Raw genomic sequence first — 26,439 nt, 5'->3', positions numbered from 1 at the left:
ATTTCTAAATATTGTATATGCACAATTGAAAGCCGTTGATTAAAAAAAAAAAAAAAAAAAAAAGGAAAATATGACATTTGGTTGGCAGTTACACTGTAATCAAATTTAAAGTTAGGACCATATATTCATTATAACAAACAAATTACAGAGGGACTGTTATAAAACATTCATCGGTACCATGAAAAATTGGCTTTATTATCAAGTAGCTTGCTTGTCATATCAGGAGCCAAAGAGGTAAAGCAAATACATGTGATTAGATCTCTTTTATTTGAACATATTATGTGTTATGTATGAACGCACTGATACATTTCCAGCATTCACAACGCTGAAGATCAAAATACATGTACAGTAAAAAAATAAAAAATACCACAAACTAGTAATAGGCTGTATCATACATTCAGTGTATTTCTGTATGTGTATTATCGGCTTGTCAAATACAACAAAGGTTGAAAAATAAAACAAGGGAAAATATAAAACTGTACACCTAGTTTGTGAAAGAAAGCTATTTTGCGTGCAAAACGATAGGCATGCTCATGCGTGTTTTCAGTTGGCCAGACTGTATCTACGGCTTTGAGTAAACCGAGCTAATAGTGTCCCCTTGTGGGCAAAACTTTTAACAACAAGTCGAGTGTCGAGTAGTACATATCAATCTGTCACCTAAGCTCCTCCTACAATGTACTTCACCAATCATAACGCTTTTATTTAAACCTTACAGACTTTGTCCTGAGTTATGTCTGTTAGGAAGCAATACTGGAACATATCGCACAGCGATTGCATTACATTTATAAATCCAATTTAGTAGTTGTGGAAATATGATTACGACAGGTCGCAGTAGCAGTCAGGGTAACGAGGAAAGGCAGCTGCTTTGTTACAGTAATGATCTGAGAGGATCAGAGCGGCGCAAGAGTCCGGGAGACTAAACCCAGGGCATAAAATAACTATTTTTAAAACAAAGCTTGACTAAACTTACATGTTTAAACACTCTTGGTCAGCATACTAACCAATGTTACAACAATGTCTTCAATTTTACAAACCTGGCTACTTCAGAGAATCTACCTGTGAAACATGTTCCAAAGTAAGGTACGGGTATTATTTTTCAAAGTCGTTTTGATGGAGCGGACATGTAGTGACAAATAAAATGTGTTTTAGGAGGAGTGACTTTCAGTAGACGTAAGGGGTCCTTCCCGTGGAAGCGTTATCTGTACCTGTGTACAAATGAATCCTTTGCACTAAAGTAAATCTGCTTACTTTATAGTTTGACGTGTCGTGCTCTGTTAAAACCTGTTGACTGGAATGGTTTGTTGTGCTGAGTGTGCGCTATGGCGACACAGGGGCGGGGCTTTGCTCTCAGTTTAGTGGTTTTCATGGCAACGGACTCTTGTGAAATCTGGAAATCCTGCCGAGAACCTTTTTATGTTCAAGGTAGGGATAAATGCGTTTATATATTAAACTTGCTGAATATTTGTTCCCCAAAATTCTCTTCAGGGACAATGTTCGGTCTTTGCTCGGTTGGTGTCTCAGCTCAGCAGCCTGGCTAGTCAGTATTTCTTAACCTTTCGTTGTTCAGCTAGTCTTTCTGGTCTCACACATTTGGATTAGTGAAGGGGTAAGGTGGAAGTACGTGTCTTGTCCGCTAGATGAACATGATGTCAGTGCGCCTTACATGAGATGGAAACTTTTGGTCAAGTTGATTGTTGAAGATCACGATTAAACAAGAGTTTATCTTAATTTTGCTGCTGTACATCAACGTAAATAAAGACACTGATTTATAGTCATGATTTCTCACAATAATTATAAATAGGTTCGTTGGATGGATGGATGGATGGATGGATGGATGGATGGATGGATGGATGGATGGATGGATGGATTTATAAAGGTAATCAACATAAATTTGCTACTACTTATTTCTATAAATAAAAGAAGTGTTTACATTTTCAAATAATCACTTATACAACATTGCTAGAAAATTACAATGTCCATCACTGATGAGCTCTATTTAGAACAGGCCTGCAGCTACATGTAAAGCACATTTTTTGGGATACTTGGCGTCTGTGGACACAATATTATGAGATTAGATTTGTATCAGCCAGCATACCCCATTTTGTGGTCGCTGAGCACATTTTGTGGAGGGCTAAGTGGTAGTTCAGTTTTACTTTAGTTGTCATGTTTGTCCAGTTCCAGTATTTATTTACAAGTGGTAGGATCACATATAATGTATGCAGAGTGCAATTCTCAGACAATCTGTAGTTCTCTTGTCTGGAAATTTTGTATCTAAGAGCAACATACCCATTTATCTTTAATCTGAAATGACATTTTCAAGGTGGAGGAAGTCCAAGGTCATATGATCACTTGTGCATGCTGTATGCTGGCTAACTGACCGTTGGAAAGCATCAAAATAGAACACAATATGTACAAAAAAAATACTGAAAGTAGAGTGGAAAAGTTGTGAATTGTATAAACCTCAAACTAAGACATGAAAGACCAAGTATTATATACAGTATTCTATTTGTTTTATTAAATTTGTTGTGTGGAAGCATTTATTTACTGTGTGAAGTCAGTTCGCCGGCATAGAAACAAATTAAAAATATAACTGGTCTCAATGTGACCAGATTGGATGCCATATTCCGAGTGAAATATTTTCGAAGGTAAGAGACAGTGCTGTAAAGTGTCTTGATGTTAGTGAGCGTGGTCCTAAAACATCTACTATGAATAATGTAGTCTTTAAACTTCAACTTGCAGTTGTTGTGTGTGTTACGGGATATAATAATCTAGCGACAAGGTCTCACTTGTCCTTGTTCCATTCCAATCAAACCGCCGCAGTATAGCGCCAACTACTGCTGAGGAAGACTTAATCAATGTCAGATTTTGTTTTGGCTTAGGTATCGGTACCTGGTAGCAGCAGTTTCCACAATACCTGATACTTTAAAATAAGACTGGTATCGGCCGGATACCGTTGCCTGGTATCAGTACTCACCCATCCTTAGTTTTTTTCCAACCCCTATGTTTGTATCAATGTTGAAATCTGTGAACAGTTTTCCACTAATAGTTTATAAACAGATTATTAACCCCGTTTTATGGCCATAGAAGAAAACCCTTGGTTCACGCATGTGCCGGAAAACAGGTGCATCATTATTTTCTTTATTTGTTCAGTCTAGCCAAAGAATTTTCTGGATTTACTCCCAAGTCAAATTTGGATACCTGGCAGATGATATTCTGTGGTTTCCGCCCTTGAGATTCTCACGGCTTCTTTTCGAAACGTCCTGCATTTGTTCAGCTTCTGGGCCGTCTCCACTCATTTTTGTGGTCTCCGAAATTGCATAGTGAAGGCCCGACGAGGGAGTTCTCCACCAGTCGTGGACAGATATAGAGAATGCCAGATGCATCAAGCTAACAATCTCCTTGTGTTAATCTGGGATACTGGCGAAGGACTGCAGGCTGCAGGTTTATTTGCTGATTGTCCTTGGGACATATTTGAGGAGCATGAGGTGGGGAGTATGCAGAATGTATTGTAAATAAAAATTCTGAAAGGACACTCAAGATATTTGTGTTATATTTTTACTTGATTGATAGATTTGCTGTGCATTTTTGGATGGTATTTAAAAGCTTTGTTAGCCACACTGCCACAAATTATAACATATGCTTTCAAGTCTACTGGCTGCAGGCAATGGCGGAGCCAGAGGGGGGGCCGGGGTGGCACGTGCCCCTGCTGAAATGTGATTGGACCCAGTAGACGCCAAATGATTGACATATCACGGCACCGGCGCAGTGACGTCGCACGCCTGGCCGATGCAGCCTGCCAGCATTTTTTTCAAGCAGACGCCTACTAATTGTTATGCCCCTCCTGAACAGTGGCTGGCGCTACTTACGACAAAGCATTATAATCCACCTCACTCGGAGTCTGGAGAAGGAGAATCATCTGTTTTTAAGGAGCAGTCTCCTGAATACCGGTATGCTGATCCGACAGAACACCGGTGTTCTGTCGGATCAGCATACCCGTATGCTGATTTGACAGCTGCCTCTATCGGGCTAGCATACGTAGTCAGAATAGCATTCCTACGTTACGACGATCCCGTAAATGATAATAATACACTGCAATTAGGCTATGATGCATATTAAAAACACTAGAGCTACCAAAGAAGCATATGTATAGTTAGTTTTAACACGAGCATGCTGTTCTGACGGCTGATTGTAACATCGGTATGCTGTTTTGATGGCTGAAATGGGCACCCACAGCACATTGTTGCCTTAGTTTACTCGTCAAGAAAAAATAAGGCCAACTATAGAGCCACATTAAAACTTCAGAGGACAATATGCCAACGCGCTCCCACAAACGATTTGCATGAATTTCTGTATTTTTAGATGATTTAAGTCTTCGCGTCTCATTCCGTTGTGTTCATTTTGCTGACTGCTGCGTTCAGGTGTAGGCTTATGTGCACAGGGTCGTCATACGAAAACTTTTTTATATATCAAAACAAACTGTTGTCAATAAATCAAACAAAAACCATATGCAGGCGCGGATGACAGTTTCCTCACCAAACTGAGGCTGAATGCACATTATAATGACTTGCACACGAACTGCCCACTAGGTGACACAATTGTCATTTCTAATTAGTGTAAAAGGCAACATTATAATCAAACAACAAAATATTGGCTCCAGCGATACCCATTATGTATGATAGTTGTCTACATGACAGAAAATTGTCTAGATTTAATTGAACAGATTTTGCAGGCTGTGAGAGAATTTGCCAGTTGGAACACCATTGCTTAATTTTGAAAGAAACATTTGAGAACACTCGAAAAAAATGAGCTTTATTGTTGAATTCAAAATGAAAACCGATGCAGGAGGACTACGAAACATATTTTATGTACAAACTACAATACACGTTGCCAGTTTGCTAAATGTACAAAAACATCATTATGATTAATTATGATTACAAATTTTAATCCACTGACACCTCTAGTTCAGATAGATTGTTTTGGACGGACCTCAATAAGCAACGTAGTTTTGTGCAAGCTAAAAATAAGTATGTTGTTGTTGTTATGCAATACAATAGCACCCTCCAATGGTTGAAAGTTCAAACAGACACTAATTGACGTTTGCATTTACAGGTAGAAGTGGAGGATTTATTAACATAATTATTAATTAATCACATTAATAAATTATGTGGTTGTAAATGAAGTAGTAGTTGGAGTAATAAATTTATTTTTCATAGGGTGTGTGGAAAATGAAACGACAAGGAGAGTTTGGCACTTAGACAGGATCTTTAGTCATACTGTAATACAAATTTGCATTATGTTCATATTATAATGTTATGTTGATAAAAGTACTGTAATTGCATGAATACAGTATCTGCGTGTGCGTGCAAGTTCATTCAAGTTAAACAGTGCTGAATTATTTTTTTTGTACATTTTATACATTCTTAATAAACGGCACATTACGTGCAAAAATCTCCCCTGTGCTTAATATGTACTTAAATATATTTGAACATCGATAGAGACTCCGATTGAAATTAATTTTCATGAAAACAAATTTGGCATCATCTTTGGATGAGGTATCCTTGCCCCCCCCCCCTGGTCCCTTTATTTATAAAAGTTTGGCTCCGCCACTGCCTGCAGGGATCAACCACTTGATGTTTAAAATCCTATTCTATTTCGTCCCTCCCGACTGCCAGGTGGCGGTGCTGTAACCAGCACGGAATTCCCCTTCTCTCCATCACTTGGAATTTAAATTTCACAAAACAAATAACATTCAGTAGGTATTCTTTTTCATGGTCACATTAAATATTTGTCCGGCCACGGCAGAGTTGTTGTATTCAAAAACAAAAAAAGACGAGTGCTGTGAAATTTAAGAAAAATATATATTAAAAAAAAAAAAAAACATAGCAAATATTTGAAATTCATGATTATAAGAATACATTTCAGCTCAGTTCATCTAAATTGTTTTCAGTGGGGTTTTTTTGTTTTTGTTTTTTTTTAGCGTAAAAAAATTCAATTCTTAGAAGTAGGAATCTTTATCATTTGTTCTTTCCGTTTTCAATTCAGTCATCCATCCATCCATCCATTTTCTTGACCGCTTATTCCTCACAAGGGTCGCAGGGGCTGCTGGCGCCTATCTCAGCTGGCTCTGGGCAGTAGTAGTAGTTAACTAAATAACTGGACTTGAATTTTAAACAGGACACTACATGGGTGGCGAGGCTAGTTGTTGTTCTGTGGCAGAACTTATTGGACCATTGTGGATCACTATTAGACATGAGTTATAATCAATATAATCAAGTTGGCCCAATCACAATAGCCCTATTGGCCAATGAAAACATTCCTGACTCTGAGTCACTGCATTCCTTATAGTTATTTTATTTATTTATTTTTTAAATTTTACATTAAATTTTGTACTAAAGAATGTTATGCTGTAATCGATGAACGTCACTTTATTTATTTTTTTGTATGATGTTGAACTTGTTAGTCTTCAAATTCATTTTTCAATGTGTTTATATTCATCGAAGAGTGTTTTCTCGAATTCTAGGAGCTACATTCAAAGCTTTCCTCTACACAGCTGGACATCACCCAACTAACTGATAGGAGCACGGGAGCCAGCCTGCAATATTTCCTCAGGTCACAGCTGAGTCCCATTAAACTGGCAAGTGAATGGAGACAGTAGAGAACACAGAAACCGAGGTTCTGTCTTGGACTCCAGCTCCAACATACGTCTCGCCCACCACCTCTGAAACGGCCGAATATGAATGGGACGAGGAGGACGAGCAAGATGATCACTTTTGTGGCCAGATGGATGAGAACGGCATCATTGGATTAACAGTGGCGGGTGAGACGCAGGAACATGATGACGATGCAGAACGCAATCGAATCTTGTGTGCTGGACCCTCCAGCCCGGAGGATCTTGGTGGCTGTGAGGTGCAGGATTTGCCGTCGGAGGAGATCAGTTACATCTTCAATGAAGAGCTTGATGATGCGGATGTACTGTCAACTTGTGAGTCATTAAGTAACTTTGAACTTTTGCTCTTTTAATTCAAGAGGAAGATAACCTTAAATATTATTTATTATTACTGTTATTATTTATTGACAAATGAAATTTACAGGCTTACAGAAAAATTGAAACATACAGCTGAGCAATACAAAAACAGAAAAGTGAAAACCGACAACATAAACACATCATAGTACAATGGGGTCAAACGAAAAGGTCATCATGTCATTATAAAGCCATAAAGCCTTTTTAGCTTTACAGGATTGTAATGAATCCTTCAAAGAAAGAAGTTCCTTCAGAAAAACATTAAAGGTAGGCTTAGTATCTCCAAATTTACATTTATGAATGAAAAACTTTGCCGTAATAATCAAGTTATTCATTGTAAATTGTTTTACCTTATTGCCCATTATTACTCCAAATTTAACATCCATGTAATTTAAAGATACAGTGCCCAAATTGTGAGCAATAGCCCATACACAGAAACTGTAAAAACAAAACAAAAGTAAAAAAAAAAAAAATGTTCTTCTGTTTCTATGTTACTGGTGCAAAAAGTACATTCATTGTCCTCAATGTTAAATTTAGAATGCAAAAATTCCTTACAGGGATAAATATTGTTAATATTTTTAAATTGGACTTCTTTAGCTTTGGGTGCAATGGGGTAGCTTATATATCGGCATCTAATTGACTTAACATTACGATTAGTAAATTTGTCCATTACATTCCGTTGCTTAGCCCCTTTTATCCATCTCAAGAGGCGGCCATTTTGACTTGCAGTCGACTGAAGATGACATCATAGTATGGAGGACCAAAACTGCAAAAATTCAAAAGAAATAAATTACTAAATAAATAAATAAATAAATAAATGACTAAAAGTGAAAATAAAAATGAGTATAAAAAAAATATAATTCGAAAATATCTAAAAATATATATATATATATATAAATGGAAATAAATCTGTTTTTGTTGTCATTGATTTATTTAGTCATTGATTTATTTAGTCATTTATTTATCTATTTATTTAGTCATTTATTTATCTATTTATTTCGTCATTTATTTATTTTGAATTTTGGCAGCTTTGGGCCATACTGCCAAGTCAAAATGTTATTCAAATGAGGGGGTGGTCCTAAGTGTGTCTTGGGTTGGACTCCACCGTTGCAAACTGCCTGTCATTGGCCGAGTGAGCAGCTCGGCGAACAAGGAAGTCTCGCCGGCTTGCAATGGAGAGTTCCAGAAATGGACGACGATCCACTGTCACCTCAACTTGCGACTTGAGTTGCTAGACAACAAGTGAGAGCAGACAGTGGACAAGATAGTCCAATAGACCAATCACAGCTCACCTTTTTTCTGAAGCTGAGGTGTGATTGGTTGTTACCTGAGACCTGAGCAACTGTGATGTCATTTGTGGCAAAATGGCCGCCTCCTGATATAGATAAGAACTGTTGGATTTTGCGGCTTAACCCATTTTCGACTAACGCAATATTAACTAGAATACCATATTTAAACGAGGGGGGCTGCACAGAACGTGATTGAACAAGAAATTTTGGGGGGGTTGACTTCCCCTTAACTCATTCACTCCCAGCCATTTTCACAGAAGCAACCCGTTCGCTCCCGGCTGTTTTACTGACCTTTGACTGATTTTGCAAGGCCCACAGAATATTATGTTCAATTGCTATAAAAGTATGGGACCTATTCAAAAGAAAGATTAAAGTCTCTTCTTTCATCAGGAAAAAAAAAGTATGTTTCTATGTTTCCGTTTTGCAGCAATTAGCATTAAAAGAGAGCTAAGTTGATCGCCTTTGCTCTGCTGCCACCTGCTGGCTGTTTGTGTAATAAATACCATTTCTGCAACCGTTCTTTGCAGTTGAGAGGCTGCATCAAAGCCTTGTGTATGCTCTAGCATAAAAAAAAATATAAAAATACAAAAAACGTATAAATACGTCTTTGGGACACTTAAAATATTTTTTTTAAAACGCATTTACACGTTATTGGGAGCAAATGAGTTAATAATGTGTTCAAACATAACTGTTGTGTTACAGTGGGACAAAAAAGTATTTAGTCAGCCACCGATTGTGCAAATTTTCCCACTTAAACTGATGATTTTCATCATAAGCACACTTCAGTTTATTTCATGTTTACAATGTCAAAATAATTGTTGGTAAATAGTAATAAAACTGCAATATTTGCATGACTGTTGACAGCGTTTTGTTCTATTGCATTTCCTCTCCTTTTTATAGTTACTGATGATGTTTTCATCTCGAAAGAACAAAGTTATAATGAAGACGAGGCAAACAAGATGAAGACAGCAAAAGGAGGGCAGAAGACCGAGAACTTCTCTGAGAAGGGCACACACTCGTGGCATGACATGGCTCAGGGGGAGCGAGCTGGAGCAGAAGTTGAGTGTGGTTTGCAAAATGGACCAGTCAAATATAGCAAAGAAGAGTCCGAGATCATCAGTGAGCGCCAATTTATTGACTCTCCGTCCTTGATAGTCGAAGCTGATGGAGATTGCAAACCTCAATGTCCAACATATCAGACTTCCTCTGGTCCAACTCTCCCCATTTTCACTCACCTGTGCCATTTTACTTCGGAGGAAATGGTCGCTCCAGGGATCACGAGTGAAACCGTTCCAGGCTTTACGGATAGTCCTCCAGACCCAAACAGCCTCGTGAACTGCATGTCCAGTCTTCAGCACCAAGAAAACTCTGAACACAAAGAACTAGAAGAAGACGCTGTCACTCCTCATCCTCAACCACTAACATTGAATCGGCAGAGGAGTCGAAGTCATGAGAATACAAAGACTGGTCCTAAAAATCCCACTCGCTTACCGACGCGAAGGTCACAGCCCTGTCAAGATGCTGTACTTTCAAGGACAAGTTCTCATAACAAAGCTAAGGATGAATGCTGTCACACTCCGAGGAGATCTAATGAATCAAGGTGAATCAACTGGTGCCTTGAGACACGAGTTTTTGAGATACAAGCCATCGTTCAACCAAGATTTGTTTTATTTTTTTTATTTTTGCAAGCAAAGCCTTGGAGTTGGAGTACTGTATGGTGACAGTGAGGTCAGCTCAGTGAGCAGTTTAAAAAAAAAAAATCTGGCATTCAATCTATTTAATGCAACCAACAATTGATGTTTACAGTCAAATAGCATTGCCTTTCAGTCCACTAGCTAAATGCAAATTAGCATCTATTGGTGGATTTCCATCCACCTGTTTTATATAGAATTTTCAAGAATTGCGAAAATACAGCTGAATGGAAACACTAGAAATTATAATAATAAAAAAAAAAAAAGGACTACAATTCGCCAAAAAGTTTTTACACTTGGAGGAGGTGGATTTTTCAGCATAACAACAACAAAAGGAAAATTTCTGGAATTATTATTTTACTGACGGTCAACCGAGTGTCTTGTGGCAGAGACGCCCTAATTCCTCTCTCCTCTCAATAATTGCAAATTAATACTGAATGGAAACGGGCATAAGTTTTGTGTTTGTTTTGTACATATTGACTAAATTTGCGTTAAACTTTTCAAACATTTGGATGGAAAGCACATGTATGTTGCACTGGTTTAACCCTATAAGTAATTGATTGAACACAAAGGAGCAACATGTAGTCGTATATATTCTTTATCCTCTACGTAGAATGACTAATATTAGTGCCACACTGAGGAGCTGAAAAGAGGAATTGAGAACTTACAATGAATCATTATGAATCCTAAATGAGTTCTAGGGAGGACATGCTCCACTGGAATATGATTGGCTGCAACATCCAGGCAGGACTGGCATTCATTATATTGCTCAGTGAATGTTATGGAGTGCTATTTTTCCCTCATTAAATTACATATTAAAACAATATTGGTTATTTTTAGAGGAAGGCTGAAATTTCTATTCATTTCAATAGGAAACGATCATATAAGTAAGAATTGTGACCACTGCACGAATTGAACTCGCATCTCAAGGCACCACTGTCTACCAATCACGTTCTATTCATTCTCTTTTCTACACTTTGCATATTGTCAGTTCATAATTAACCTTGTTGTTCTTATAGAAAAGCCTATCCAAGTCACCGTGTGCCAGATTTGTCCAAGATCAAGGCGAGGGTATCCTTCCCCAAAGGGGATTACAAACCTCCCAAGAGCAGATGGTCTTCCAAGAATCCTCCGAAGCCTCTGACACCCGAGGCCCCCGTTGTCTTTAAATCTCCTGCTGATATTGTGAATGAAGTTCTGCTGAACACAACTGACAGACCTCAGCCACCATTCGACTTTTACGAAAGAGCATCAATTGGCGGGCCTAGCGGCACCGTGTCTCAAGAGTTCCGATCCCAGCAGAAGGCTGATATCCTGCTCGATCAGCTCCAGGTACAACTCCGGGACTTGTCCATATTGGTCAAATGATTGTGACAATCTTTTATGGACAAAGTGCCAAGTACAATCGCAAGCACTCAAGTTCCTTCTGCGTGTAATGTGTATATGTATTTTTCTGGTATGTTAGAAGTCTTTTTGTTTTTTTTGTTTTTTTTAAATGCCAAATACATACAATGATCCAAAAGTTATTTATTTATTTATTTATTTATTTAATTATTTATTTATTGGGGGGATATGCGGTCAAGATTTTCAAAGTGTTGTCCAGCAAAGCGCTACTTTTTTTTTTCTTTTTTTTCTTTTTTTTTTAAACCTTTCTATTTTCATCCCTGTTTTCTGTTCTCTGGCTGCAGGAGGACCATGGCAAACTGCTGACTAAGTACGCCGAGGCAGCGAACACAATTGACCGCCTGCGGCTGGAAGCCAAGGTTTGATCATTTTGAACTACTGTTTGAATTGATTACTTTCATTTGCACTTTAATTTCATCGGGCATTACAAAGAAAGATTTGTCAATTGCAACTTTGGCACTATTAAATGAAAACTGTAGCTAAAAATGGTGGCCCGTGACACGATTGAGGTTAATAGGTGTTCAATATTAAACATTTCCAGACAATATGTCATATGTGACCTCACTCGTCTAAACATGACATTCTGATTAATATTAGTGATTCTGATTAAAGGGATACTTGACTAATTGAGCCATTTTCAGCAGTCAAAAGTTAACATTTTTTCTATAATTAATGTGGTAACTTCATTATTTTTCATGTACAATTAATACCTTTAAAAAGTAATTTCTTTACTTGCTGTCGACTGATGATGACATCACCTGTGCTGAGGAAGTAGGTAACGACCAATCATGTCTCAGTTTACTGACCAAACCCAGAAAACAGGTGAGCCATGATTGGCCATTACCTACTTCCTCAGCACAGGTGATGTCATCATCAGTCGACAACAAGTAGAAAAAATACTTTTTAAAGGTATTCATTGTACATGAAAAATAAGTTGTCAAATTCATTCTGGACAAAATATTAACTTTTCACTGCTAAAAATTGTTCAATGAGTCAAGTATCCCTTTAATATTATACTTGTGGAATATGAGTGATGAAGCAAAATTCAGCCATTTTATCGATCTCAGGGGGCGGCCATTTTGCCACTTGCTGTTGACTGAAGGGCTCAGGCAATGACCAATCACAGCTCACCTGTTTTCTGAAGCTGAGCTGTGACTGGTTGTGACCTGTGACCTGAGCAACTGTGATGTCATTTTCGTTCAACAAAGTGATAAAATGGCCACCTTCTGATGCTGATAAAAAAAACAGCTGAATTTTGTTACGTTACACATATTCCACTAATGCAATCTTAACCAAAATACCGTATTTAGACTGCATAGAACATTTTATTGTCAAGAAAACATTTTTGGGTTCCCCTTTAACTCATTCACTCGCAGCCATTTTCAATGAAGCAACCCCTTTCGCTCCCAGCTGTTTTACTGTATTTTAACTGATTTTGCAAGGCCCACAGAATATTGTGTTCTATTGCTATAAAAACATGGAAAGATTTATTTCATCATATTATATCATATCATATTTGTTTCAATTTTGCAGCAATTAGCATTAGAATACAGCTAAATTTCATCATTCACAAATCTGTTTAAAACAGTGGGGAAAAGAGCTTTTTGCAAAAAGACCCTGGTTGATCTCTTATACTCTGCTGCCACCTGCTGGCCGTTTTGGTAATAACGACCATTGCTTTAAACATTCAGAGGCTGCATCAAAGCCTGAGCCTGGGGTCGTGTCGCAAATGGGGCCGGTCGAACGTGTCAGCTGCGTGACGTCACTCCCGCGGCAATTTGAAAGCACGCACTGATTTTTTTTTTCACTCACTCATTCACACATGTAAGCTTGAGTGAGTGAGTGAGTGAGTGAGTGAGTGAGTGAGTGAGTGAGTGAGTGAGTGGGGGTTTAGGACAAAATCACCCCCACACGTTATGAAAAGCCCATATTGATAAATTGAGAAGTAGTTTGTTTAAATCCTGTATTTAAAAAGTGCATTTTCCTGAGTGAAACCGGCAGACAGGCCCTTTAAGAAATGAACCATTTTTGACCAGGTTATGTTAGTCATGAATGAGTTTGTCGTGGATTTAAGGCAGATGATTGTGTCATTATGGGTGACGCCATTTTATTTTATTTCCTTTTCCACAAGGTTAATCTGTATTCTCAGCAACCACAGCCTGTTCACGTCATGCCATTAGAAGTGCACGTCGAGCCTTCAAAGTTCATCGAGCTGGACTTTCCTCAGGCTCAGAAAGCACAGCCAAGCTCGGTTTCTCCTAAGACAAGTGGAGCCATCACACAACTAAGTAAATTCATCATAATCATCACCTCTGGGCTATGTAGTGCATTAATTCAATGATTATGAAATGGTTTTAGCTCTGGGGAAAAAAATACATACAAATAAACAAAGCATGCAAAACAAGCCATTTTTCGACCATTTGTTTGTTTTTTTAATGGATAATAAACTTAACAAGAAGCTTTATCTAAGAATCTTCCTTCCTATGCATACATGTGCGATGAACAGGAGCTTCTTCCTCTGGCCTTCATTTGGCAATTTCAAAAAGCTTGGAGTGCCAAGACAGTCAGAACATGGCAAATCCACTCTACTCAGAGGCCGATAAGTTCCTCCAGCAGGTTGTCAACTTCTTATTTGGGATGTGGCTAACGTGTGAGTGCTTCATTTCATGATGTGTGTTTTTTTTTTAATTTTTTTTAATCATTCAGCTCCAACATTTCGAGGACTTACTAAAAAGCAAAACACCTTTCCAACAGGCGAAGGTGAGCTATAACTATTACTGGCTTCCACATGTTCACAATCATAATCTGCTGCCTCTGTCTAGGCACTTGCACAACTGTATAAAGAACTGGATTCTTTAGAAAAGGGCTACCTGTCAGCCAGGAAAGAACACAAAGTCCTACAGCAGCAAGGGGCAGAGCACGAGCATTTTGACCCCAACCGGTAGGTGGAACGGATTCCATTTGGATGACATATTTTCAATTGTTACATTTTCATGATGCCTCTGTTTGTTAGAGAGCTGGAAGAGTTCATTTACCAGTGTGGGCGGCATATGGATGAGCTGAAAGAGAAAGTGGATCAGAAGCCCAGTGATGCTGATTCTGCTCATCCTCTTTGTCCGCAAGGCCAAAAATCATCCGCATCTGATGATTCTCACTTGGAGGTAACATCGCAATACTCAGTCATCTCTCTCACAAAATATGGGGCTGATTGCCATTTGGAAATTTGTTGAAATATGTTTAGCAATTTACATTTTACATCATTTTGCTGTTGTCATAGAGAACATTCAACAAGTTATGAAAACACGGGTTTGAAGCCGCCATCTTCCATGTTGGAAAGCAGACAGCCCCAAAATTCTTCCGTATATACGTTATAAGTCTCTCTTGGTTGTCGCCGTCAGTGTCACTAAAAATCACAAGGCAAGCTTGAGTGGCTTCAGCAGGCAACATTTCAGTCATTCAAAACCCGTTTGTAATACGTGTGGATCTTTTGACACATTGGGATGTGTTAGTCTTGCATCTAATCAATGAAAATTACCTATCTGCAAATCTATTGGCAGCATGAAGCTCATCAGTAAAAATTCATAAATAAACCACATTTAAACATTTATAGCTGCAGGGTTCAAAGTAAAACAAAGTAGCAGCTTATTGTCTGGAAAATGTGGTAATTTATGTCATGCGTTGTGAACCTACCTTTGAAAGGATAATGAAGCCCAATAACTGACATATTCTGACCGTTAGTAGTTCACAAAACGGATGTTTGCTGTGAATGAAAAAAGAAACAAAAAAAAAACAATGCCACTCAGGTAGCTACAGTAAATAGGGCCATAGGTCATTGCAAGCTACAGCCACAATGATGAACATTATTTTGTGTAATGGTAATTTTTCATCAGCAACTTTGTCAGTCAGTCAGGATTTCGTCCTCATAACAACACAGAAACTGCATTGATTAAAGTCATAAATGATAAGCACTGCTATGGGTAAAGCATCTCTTTTTCTTATTGCTTTATTGAACATATAGACACATTACAAAATATAAAGCAAAAGTTGAAGAAAGAAAAGATTCATTCGTGATGTCATAGTACAAGCGCCGTTTACATGTTCAGTTCAAAGGGAGAAGGAAGTACACATTCGTGTTTGTGTTGTTGGACCTATGTGCTACTTTTGATACATTGGACCACATAACCCTTGTACATAGTTTAGAGCAGTGGTTCTCGAATGGGGGTATGTGATGGCACTCCAGGGGGTAGGTGAGATTATAAAAGATATATAAAAAGTATATGTAAATATTAGAGATAGACCGATGTGTTTTTTTTCAGGGCCAATACCAATGCCGATTATTGGTAGTCAAGGGCGCCGATAACCGATATTTGGAGCCGATAATCATTTTCACTAAAAACGGAAGATATTGGCATTAAAATTTTGAAAAAATGCAAACTACAGCTCGTAATTTTTTGGGGGGAATTTTAAAGGATATGTTTATTGAACAAATTTTAGTTGTTTTTTTGGGGGGGGTTTTTTTTAGCTCAGTCAATATCTATAAAATCTAACAAGTTCCAGGATCTCCCAGGGCAGTAACGAGTTTTCAAAAGTTCAATAAAAACAATTGTTTCTACACTAAATAACGTATTGCAAATTTAAATAAAAATATCAGAAGTGTTAAATTTTTACTTCTATTAGTTTTAATTTCAAAACACAAGGTGCAGTGTTCCCAGATTCTGCAGCATCTTGGAAAATTTATATTTTATTTTTTTAAATTATTTATTTTCCCAGCCATATGATTCTTCAAAATGGCCGATGCCTATATTTGTCAAAATGCTGAATATCGGTGCCGATAATCGGTCCAGCCGATAAATTAGTCTATTCCTAGTAAATATTTCAGAAAATGAGACTTAAAATTGTTATGGTGCGTTGTGCTGTGTGCTGTATTTTGTATTTATTTATTCGCTCACCTACTTGTTATTAATTTATTAATGTAAATTTTACTTACTTGTATATGCACTCAGAATATTTGTTTCGTTCTTGTTTTACTTATCTTATTTTTTACTGCATGACTGATTTCTGTTCCATGTGCAACACTTTGTATACAGCAATGCTTGTTTTAAAGTGCTTAATAAATAAAGTTGAGTTGAATACATGCTTATATATCCAGCCAATCAGATAGCTGTAATGGGCTGTTCACAGGATTTTCAAAACCAGCCGTTCATGTGTGTTTGTGTCTGTAGTAAATTTGTCCGGTTTGTAACCATAAGTTTGTCCCTCTTTCCAGACTGTACATACGCCTTTGTTGCTTGATTCAAGAGAGCTGACCAAAAAGGAAGATGGACGAGTTAACCTGAATTCTTCTGACTTCAACAAACCATGTGCTGAACAAGCCGCAGACGTTAATCAGTAAGCACGCACGTGATCGTCTGATGTTTTGTATTACGTTTCATGCTGTGTTGTTATTTTGCAGGAGTTCAACCGTGCATCTCACTCATGCTCCTCATAGCAGGCGGAGGAAAGAGATTAGGAAGTCCTTCAGTAGCAGTCAGAGCAGTCTGGCAGAAATGAGTGCGCCAGAGAAAAGAAGTGCCAAACCTCAAACCTCAGCTTGCATTAGGAGAGTCCTTTCTCAGGTCAGCAGTGACCCGCTGACTTCAAATGATTCTCACTGGACATTTAAACCAATTAGCATGCATGTGCTGTGTTGAGCAGGACGGGGTCATTTCTCCAGGAACAGACAGCGGCTTTGTTGGTTCTGATTGTAGTCATCAGGTTTGGGATTCAACTCACAAGTCCTGCCACCACAGAGTCTCAAAGCGGTGAGTAGGGCGCCACACATCACGATGCGATGACAATAAAATAATCTCTTTTCTTTTCTTGTGTCGTTTTATTGTCTCACATTGGCAGTGCGTCAGGACCTGCGGAAGTGAGCTCAGTGAAGCCTCAGACGATCCGAACCTCAACACCGTCTCGTGACTGCTCACAATCGCACAAGCGCACATCAGTGGAACCCAGTGAATATTTCCAACAAGCGCTGAGGAGAGCCGCTCGGAGGGAGCGCAAACAAAGGCAGTGGGTCAATCAGACAGACTCTACCAGGACTGACAGTGAAAGCAGTGAGTTTGCAACTTAGGGGCATATTCACGAAGATTGCGCTGCGTCCGGTAATACCGCGAAATATTGCGCCACAACTGCACCCGCAGTCTGCGCCCAGTTACCCACCTATTCACTAAGGATATTGCTCTAATCATATACTGGCGCAAACACGCCCACAAAACTGACAGCTTGGAGCAAATTTGCACCTGATTTACCACACATGGCAACGGATTTGCGCTAAGAACATGGTTGTTATAGTAACAGTTGCGTGAAAGATGACATTATCAGAAAGCGAGGTTGGTCCGAGAATAAGCGTTTATTGAGCCATAAAGCTGTACAGAGTAGAGAGGACGACGACGACATCATTCATTCATAAAGTACAAATTATTGGTGCGATCGTTTTAAAAAATATAGTTTCAGAGGTTGGCGTGGGCGTTTAGTATGCATCTGGCACATACGTGAAAATTAGCGTAAAATGCCTCCCAGCCATTGTCGATCAGCCTGGGTTACGTTGTGGGTATGGGTGGACCCAAAAGCGGAGGAAACAGGCGGGAAGACAGACTGGAAAGATGATGTAAGGAACTATTAACTATGACGGGGAAGGACTGGACGAGACGGAAGGGGAGTAGACTGGGCTGGACGTGGACACAGATCATGGCAGAGACTTGGCGGGGCGTGATGCAGAGACTTGACTTGGCGGGGCGTGATGCAGGGGCGTGATGCAGGGGCGTGATGCAGGGGCGTGGAAGACTTGGCGTGGAAGACTTGGCGTGGAAGACTTGGCGTGGAAGACTTGGCGTGGAAGACTTGGCGTGGAAGACTTGGCGTGGAAGACTTGGCGTGGAAGACTTGGCGTGGAAGACTTGGCGTGGAAGACTTGGCGTGGAAGACTTGGCGTGGAAGACCTGGCGTGGAAGACCTGGCGTGGAAGACCTGGCGTGGAAGACCTGGCGTGGAAGACCTGGCGTGGAAGACCTGGCGTGGAAGACCTGGCGTGGAAGACTTGGCGTAGAAGACTTGGCGTAGAAGACTTAGCAATAAAGACTTGGTAGACTTGGCAATAAAGACTTGGTAGACTTGGCAATAAAGACTTGGTAGACTTGGCAATAAAGACGCCACTGTGACCAGCCATGCAGACATTCAAACAACAAACATCAAACAATGCTCCCACACCCGCGTGAGACAAACACCACTCCCTTATACAAACACTAATGACAATAACAGGACACACCTGGGAGACACAGCAGGGAGGGGGAACCAATCAGCAATACACACCAGGAAGGGAAGACACAAGCAGGTGGACAAGGTTAACCATAACGAGACTGGGGAAGAAGACAGGAACACCACACAACCAACACTCACCAAAATAAAACAAAAACCCAAACGTTGTGTCCTAAACCAACACGGAAAAATTCTCTCTCTCTCTCTCTCTCTCTCTCTCTCTCTCTCTCTCTCTCTCTCTCTCTCTCTCTCTCTCTGCGTGATCAGCCGTGCATGTTGTGCCGCAATGCAACGTGGCAGCGCACTAAGTGAAGGATTGCGCTTATTTAGTGATGAAAAAAAATCTAATATTTCATTTGGTAGGTTCCATGTTTTTATAGGAATAGAACACAATCTTCTGTAGGCTTTGCAAAATTAGTCAAAATCCAGTAAAACAGCTGGGAGCGTAGGGGGCTGCTTCAGTGGAAATGGCTGCGAGTGAATGAGTTCAACAATGACATCAACATCAAGACTTGGCTATATTTTGTTATTTTGTGTATTTACCCTGATGCCTTTTATACCCCCAGCCCATAGTGTGTCTGAAGACATACAAAGTGATGCGTATGAAGAAACCCTCCCCTGTTCCTCCCCAAGCTCCTCCTCCTCTGCTGTGCGTCATCGCCATGGCGACTCTCGTAAAACGCTGAGGTCCAGTCAGGTGGTGATTCACAAGTGAGTGTGTGACGCAGCAGCTGCCACGACGACGGCTGTGCAAACAAAGCATCCCTCTTGTGCACAAGACTTTTGTAACCATTTATTTGGAGAGTATCACTCTTCATAGCTCGTGAAATGCTGACAGAGCCTTTTTTTCCAGTGACAACAAGCATTATTCTTTTTTTTTTTTATTATTATTTCAGGCCTGGCTGCAAATGAGTAGGTTTACATGTAAAGAGGTAGCCTGCGTGTCTTACCCACTGCATGGTTTGATGTGGAAGAACTCATATGTGTGGATTATGTGTGTTGTCTTGAATGGTTTCACAGCGACAGCACTCACATTTCCCCCACCTTGATTGTTTGTTTGTTGCAATGGGGGGGGAATATTTGTGCAAAAATGCAATTGTACTTCCTACTACAGTGGTGTCCAAACTACTGCCCGGGGGCCATTTGCGGCCCGCCGTCCATTTTTTAGTGGCCCGCGACATATGCTAAAAATGGCATTTGACTCAGATCAAGTAAAATAAAACAAAAATGTTTGGAGATGGTCAAAGTAAGAAGAGAGGGTATCGAAAAACAGGTGCTATTAAAGGTTATTTTAGTTAGCTAAAACTAACGAAGAAATTAAAATTCAAAAAACAATTTTTTTAACGAAATAAAATAAAAACAAAGATGCTTTTTAAAAAAGAAAACTAACTGAAACTACATTTTATGTTTACAAAAGTAAACTAAAACTAACTATAATTATAGCAAAAATGTCCTTCGTTTTAGTCTTTGGTATTTATTTTAATGCATGAGTCTTTGGAGATGATTTTAAATGTGATTTTTATTAGATTTATTTTGATATAAACTGGAATAATGACACCGTGCCCATCGTGTTTTTTAAATATTGCGCACAAGTAATACACATTAAAAAAACAAAACAAAAACCTAAAACTAATACTGAAACTATCTCACCTAAAACTAAGCATTTATTAAAGAACTGAAACTAATAAAAAAAATAAAATAAAAAACTATCAGAACCACCCCGAAAACTAATTAAAACTAACTAAATTTAAAAAAATCAAAACTCAAAACAAAATAAAAACTAGAATGAAAAATTACAAAACTATAATAACCCTACTGCCATATTACAAATAAATTGGTTTATATACTGTAGCATTTTTCTAATTCTGCAAAAGCACAAATACATTATTCGTACAATTTTTAGGACTAAACAAAATTTCTCTTCATAACATTATGTGGCCCTTGCGTCCTTCTGATTTTCTGTATGTGGCCCTCAAATCAAAATTTTGGACACCCCTGTCCTACTAGATGTGACTTTCAACTTTGTGTTCTTCATAGTGATTCAAGTCAAGCTCTGCAGTCCACCACACCAAAGCACACATCGGAGACAAACCCTCTTCCTGTAACTGATTCCAGTCAAGGCAACTGCACTCAACACAGAACTTCACATCCCCTCAGGTTGGTTCATTTTCTCAAAGTATGACACCTCCTTGGCTCTTTATTTCTGTATAATGTACTTGTATTTGTATGACAGCATCTGTGTCCTTCCAATTTGTTGTCCATTTGTTGCTTAGGTCGCAAGAGCACTTGACCAATGTAAGTGGAAGCAGCAGAAAGAAATGGACGATCGATGAGAATGAGATGGAGAAGGTGGTGAGACGTGCAGCCAGGAAAAGATTGGCACACAAACAGCACACACAACCTGACACGGGTACGTTTACCGGGAATAACACTTTCATGACCCATCATCTTCATTCCGTCATCAACATATTAATACATATTATAGTCTGTATGTGATATTTTTTTATGTTCCAGTGACTGCAACAGAGGATGAGAATTCAGCGTGTCGACTTCTGGTGTCAAGAACCACTCAAACTTCGATTGCAGCAGATGACAGCCAACCTTCACACACGTGTGCCCAAGTTCAGCACATAAGTAAAGAACATGTCACGTTTAAAAACTGATAACCAAACCAGTAGGGAGGGTTCAGCGTTACAATTAGATGTGAAATGACATCGGATTTGTTGATTTTACAGAGCGGGATCATACTGAGTGTGCAGACGGCAATGACGGCAGGACAAGTGGAGTTCTTTCTTGTTCTCAGTGTTTGTCACATCAAAAAGTGTCTTCGGAAAGTAAGCGGCATCCTTGGAGCACTCCTACCTTGCATTTTGAACTATCAAACTTAATTGTGGCTGTTTTTTAACCATCAGAACCAGCTGTTGGCAACCGAGAGCCAGCCCAGTTGTGTTCCTGTCATTGTCATCACTGTCGTCATTGTGGACATTCAGATGCCAAGACAAGCAATGAAAAAGGTGAGGAGGAGGCAATGTGGTCAAACTACAACTGAGCTAGTCATCAAGAATAATTGTGTGTTGTGAGTATCAACGACCGAATACAATACAAACACTGTATAGCTTAACTCATTCACTCCCAGCCATTTTCACAGAAGCAGTCCCGTTCGCTCCCGGCTGGTTTACTGGATTTTGACTGATTTTGCAAGGCCCACAGAATATTGTGTCCTATTGCTATAAAAACATAGAACCTATCAGAAGAAAGATTAAAGTCTCTTCTTTCATCAGGGAAAAAAGGATTATTATTTCTATCTGTTTCCGTTTTGCAGCAATTAGCATTAGAATATAGCTATGTTTCATCAATTTTCACCAATCTATTTAGAATTGTAATTGAGCTTTTTTTTCTACATGGCCCTGGTTGATCACCAGCTGACCGTTTGTGTAATAACTACCATTTCTGCAACCATTCTTTGCAGTTGAGAGGCTGTATGCTCCAGTATTAAAAAATAAACAAAAAATGTATAAATACCTTTTTGGGGCACTTAAAACATTAAAAAAAAAAAACATTTATATGTTTTTGGAGCAAATGAGTTGGGATATATCTAACTTAACTAATATTCAGCATTTTGACGAATATCGGTATCAGCCTTTTTTTTTTTTTTAAATGTGACGTCCGATAAAAGATCTACCGTATTCAAAACTGTTAACCTCAGGGAGCTACATTTTCAGTTAACTTTCTAAGAGAAGCAGCATAACTACATGCATTAAAGTAAAAATGTATTTACTGGAGAAATTAATACTATTTAGTTTACTTAAATTTTCATTTAAGTTTTTAAAGACGCGCTGATGACCCTGGGAACTCCCTGAACTTTTTGATAGAATTTTAAAACAAATATGCGTATTTTCTAATTAAAGAATTTTAAAAAAATTAAAAAACTTGAACATTTTGCAAAAACTTTTGCAAATCTGAAAAGTTGCTCACTAAATTCAAGTTAAGAACTGGAATTTGTGTTTTGCTTTTTTGTTTTTAATGTTCACACATATATTTAAAGATGAATGTTTCCTCCAAATATCAGTTATCGGCCTGCTTCGCTACTAATAAGCGTAATCGGTATCGGCCTTGAGAAATAAACGTCGGTCTATCGCAACTTTCAATTGAACTTTTTTCACAAGCATACCTCGGGACAATTCGGAGCGCCCAATTAAGCTGCCATGCATGTCTTTGGAATGTGGGAGGAGACCGGAGTACCCGGAGAAGACCCACGCGGGCACGGGGAGAACATGCAAACTCCACCCAGGAAGGCCGGAGCCTGGACTCGAACCCGAATCAACTTTTAACTATTCCATCTTAATGTTTTATGTACATGCATACAATTTTTTTTTTTTTTTTTTTTTTTTTTTTGATAATAATGGGGATCTTGCAGTTCAAAAACTTGATATAATATAGAAAAACTGAGATTCATTTCGGATTCTGCACCCAAAAATGATTTCAAAACATTTAAAAAAAACAAAAAAAAAAACTAAAGCTAATACTGATACTAACTAAAACTAGTAAACTAAAACTAAGCATTTATTAAATAACTAATGAAACTAACAAAATCACCCTGAAAACTAATTAAAACTAAATTTTAAAAAAAATCAAAACGAAATAAAACCAAACTAAAATGAAAAATTCCAAAACTATAATAACCCTGCTCTGAACCAATCAGAGTACATCACCTGCAGCCTTCTAGCTGTCTCTGTTTATTGAATCTGAAATCTGATTGATTACACGCACAAAATTCAATTGTCTTTTTTTTTTTTTTGCATTGGTCAGCAATCCTGAGTCTGAAGGCCGTGGGAAGTTTACATTGATATGGCATTATATAAAAGTAATCTGTAATCTGATTGGTTGAAAAAAAAACGGGTAAAAAAACTGGGGTATCTGGTGTGCTCTGTTTTACAGACTGTTGCAGAGAATCAAACACCCCCAGAATCTCCAGTTTCACACAAACAGAGTCTCCCAGCAGAGCGGCAACACCAACCGTGTGCCCGTCATTGTGTCCTACACCACTGCTGTAAGGGGCATATCCACACACCGCACCAATTGAACCATTTATTCACGTCAGATGTCACACTAAATGTGTTTTTAATCACTGTTTTCTCATTTTTAGCTTTTATCTCCAACCTCAGCCCGTCCACGTGTACACCAACAACTCGCCCTCGAAGGTCAGCAGCAGTAAAGAGGAGGAGAGGTTGCAAACGTCGCCGCGCGTTGTTCCGCAACGCTCCCTGGACGACGCCCTCCTGGCTGCGCGCGAGATAAACGACAAGTCAAAGCGCATGGTGCGTTCACTGACCGCAGAACTGCGCTCACTGGAACGGCTGTCCAAGTCCCGCTCCAACTCCAACTCAGACTGACTAACGGTGCATCTGCTCATGGAGCCTGCCCTGCGCAGGCGTATGGACTTCGGACAAATTTGCTAACATTGCTGCCTATTATAAGTTTGTTGTTTAGGTTTTTTCTTCAAGCAACTTTGGTCTCTGTTAGCCAAATGTAATTTTTGAGTCGTTATTTCAACAGATGTGCTGGCATGCCGAATGGACAAACTGTCGTCAGCCTCCAAAATATGTGATGCTGTGTCAACCACAGCTTAAAGGCACAGTGTGTATTTGGCACCATCTAGTGGTGAACTAATTCATTTATTGCAAAAACACTTAATTTTAAAAATATGCAAAAACTATGTTCTATCACATCAATGCACATTTTTTTTATAATGGCTCATATCCACTTGCTAATTATATTACACAGTTCACGACACGGCTCGTGTCGGACCCAATGGCTCGATCGCCGCTTAGCTTCCACAGCTGGGGCCCGCAGCTGGTGTCTACCAAGTCCTGCAGCTTGTTTCCCTCCACTTTGCTTTCGCTAGCTACTGCCGTTAGCCGCTCTTGTTAGCCACTCCAGAGAGTTCTTGCTAGCTAGCTCTTGCTAGCCGCTCACGCTAGCTCCTCGCTCGCTCACTCCAAATAATAATTGGTAGTAATTAGTGCTGTTCTGATACCGTTTTTTGGATACCGATACCCAGCTTTGCAGTGTCGGCCGATACCGATACCATACCGATAGTTAATGTTTTTTTTTCCTCAACATGAAAAAGCTGTCCTGCCATTGGTTCAGAGCATTCAAGGGCCAATAGGATATCTTAGATCGGCATGCAGTGAACATGTCACATACCAGTGAATGTCGTGCACCAGCAAGACACAAGATGCTGCATCCCAAATCCTATATTAGCGTTGGAATTAATGGTATCGGCATGTTACTTGTGAGTAGTCACCGATACCACTGTTTTAATGCAGTATCGGTATCGGAACAACACTAGTAGTAATTGGTGGTAGGCTTGTGAAGTGTGGTCTTCTCAGAGGCACCGTCGTGCGCGTGCTTCTAAATCATTGCATTCTATTAGTTCGCCACTTGATGGCACTAAATTCTACACACTGCGCTTTTAAGATCAATGAACACATTTAGTATTACAAAACAATTAATTGTTTATCTCAATTAGGCATGGATGGATGGATGGATGGATGGATGGAATTTTTGGAAAGGGTGTGATCCTCTCTTTTACAACTGCCTTTTAATGTTGCAGCGTTCACTGCTAATGATGATGCAATGAAAGACCAATGTTTTTTTTATCGTTATTGCATAAATGACTTAATTAGTGTTACTGGTGTTGCCACATAACGCAACATTTGGTTGAGCATATTTCAAATTGTGTTTGTTTTGTGATTTATTGTCTGGTGAGTGAACGTGTCTTGATAGTTGGGACTGCAAATGAAGCTCACTTACTTTCAAAGCCAAATGTTTTATATTGTACTTGAAAATTTTACTGCCAAGATAAATTGATTATATTGGTATTTTGTTTTACATGTTTTTAACGTTGTTCAAATTCAGTTTTGTTTGTTTGTTTTTTTGCCCTAAAACCTTTTAAACGATACAGCAGCCATATAAATGTTGAACAGATTGTGAAGTACTGAGTGTTGTGTGATCATTTAGCAAAGTGACGATGTGTCCTTCACCAAAATGACGACGACACAAGTTTATTGTGGTCAGAAAACTAAATTAGCCTACGGTGTAAATATGAATACCCCTTTTGCTTTAGGAACGTGCTTATTTCCACCTTGTTAGGCTTGGGGTGATGTTCCCAATCCCAACTTCCCATCAAAGGCAATGCCTGTACATTGAAAATAAATCATCATATGCTCATTTTCAAATGATTTTAAAGACGTTTACTTAATTGTCAGTGTCAAAGCTTGTCATTAGTCCAAAACATTTGATTAAAAAAATAAAAATAAATTTTTTTTAAATTCATTTATGGTTATATTGGTATTAGTTCCAGAGCCCAAGGAATCTTCTACGGCAATTAAAAGCCGACTACGTTTCTTTTTACTAATTATTAAAAAAGTATATAAATATTCAAATAGCAGAGGATGGTTTTGATCTATCGACCTCTGGGTTATGGGCCCAGCACACTTCTGCTGCGCCACTCTGCTTCTATCTTCAATTATCATGTACATGTATTTATTGCATAATATTACCAGATTTTGTGTATCCTACCATAGAATATGGAAAACACAAATCCGATTTGAGCTAAAAAGGAATCAAAACTTTTTTAAATAAGACTTGTCTATTATGACTAGAGTAATGACATAATTTCTCATTTGTGCTTCCTGCCTTTTTTTTTTGTTTTGTTTTTTTTTTGGGGGGG

At 38.9% G+C, this 26,439-nt stretch overlaps 1 protein-coding gene across 4 annotated transcripts; it reads left to right on the top strand.

Annotated features, from left to right (window-relative positions):
• Positions 1 to 829: 829 nt before the first annotated feature.
• On the top strand, positions 830 to 25,588 carry akna (AT-hook transcription factor). Of its 4 annotated transcripts, none has more exons than XM_077498069.1 (22): positions 830 to 1,075; positions 6,521 to 6,982; positions 9,211 to 9,910; positions 11,021 to 11,333; positions 11,690 to 11,764; positions 13,537 to 13,693; positions 13,912 to 14,021; positions 14,112 to 14,165; positions 14,228 to 14,346; positions 14,419 to 14,566; positions 16,672 to 16,793; positions 16,858 to 17,020; positions 17,100 to 17,206; positions 17,295 to 17,503; positions 19,271 to 19,415; positions 20,742 to 20,861; positions 20,978 to 21,114; positions 21,219 to 21,338; positions 21,440 to 21,538; positions 21,617 to 21,718; positions 23,643 to 23,754; positions 23,851 to 25,588. In XM_077498069.1, exons 2-22 carry the CDS (start codon positions 6,643 to 6,645, stop codon positions 24,095 to 24,097), a joined length of 3,699 nt encoding a protein of 1,232 aa, XP_077354195.1. In that variant the 5' UTR covers positions 830 to 1,075; positions 6,521 to 6,642; the 3' UTR covers positions 24,098 to 25,588. The 4 variants fall into 4 exon arrangements, with proteins under 4 accessions (XP_077354195.1, XP_077354193.1, XP_077354196.1 ...); XM_077498067.1 differs by having other exon boundaries at positions 830 to 1,080; XM_077498066.1 differs by lacking the exon at positions 830 to 1,075 and adding an exon at positions 1,232 to 1,422.
• The last annotated feature ends 851 nt before the right edge of the window (positions 25,589 to 26,439 follow it).

The sequence above is a fragment of the Festucalex cinctus genome, chromosome 15 (genome assembly GCF_051991245.1).
Source record: "Festucalex cinctus isolate MCC-2025b chromosome 15, RoL_Fcin_1.0, whole genome shotgun sequence".
Taxonomy (NCBI): domain Eukaryota; kingdom Metazoa; phylum Chordata; class Actinopteri; order Syngnathiformes; family Syngnathidae; genus Festucalex; species Festucalex cinctus.
Note: the sequence above shows the minus strand (reverse complement) of the source record. Positions and strands in the feature narration are given on the sequence as shown.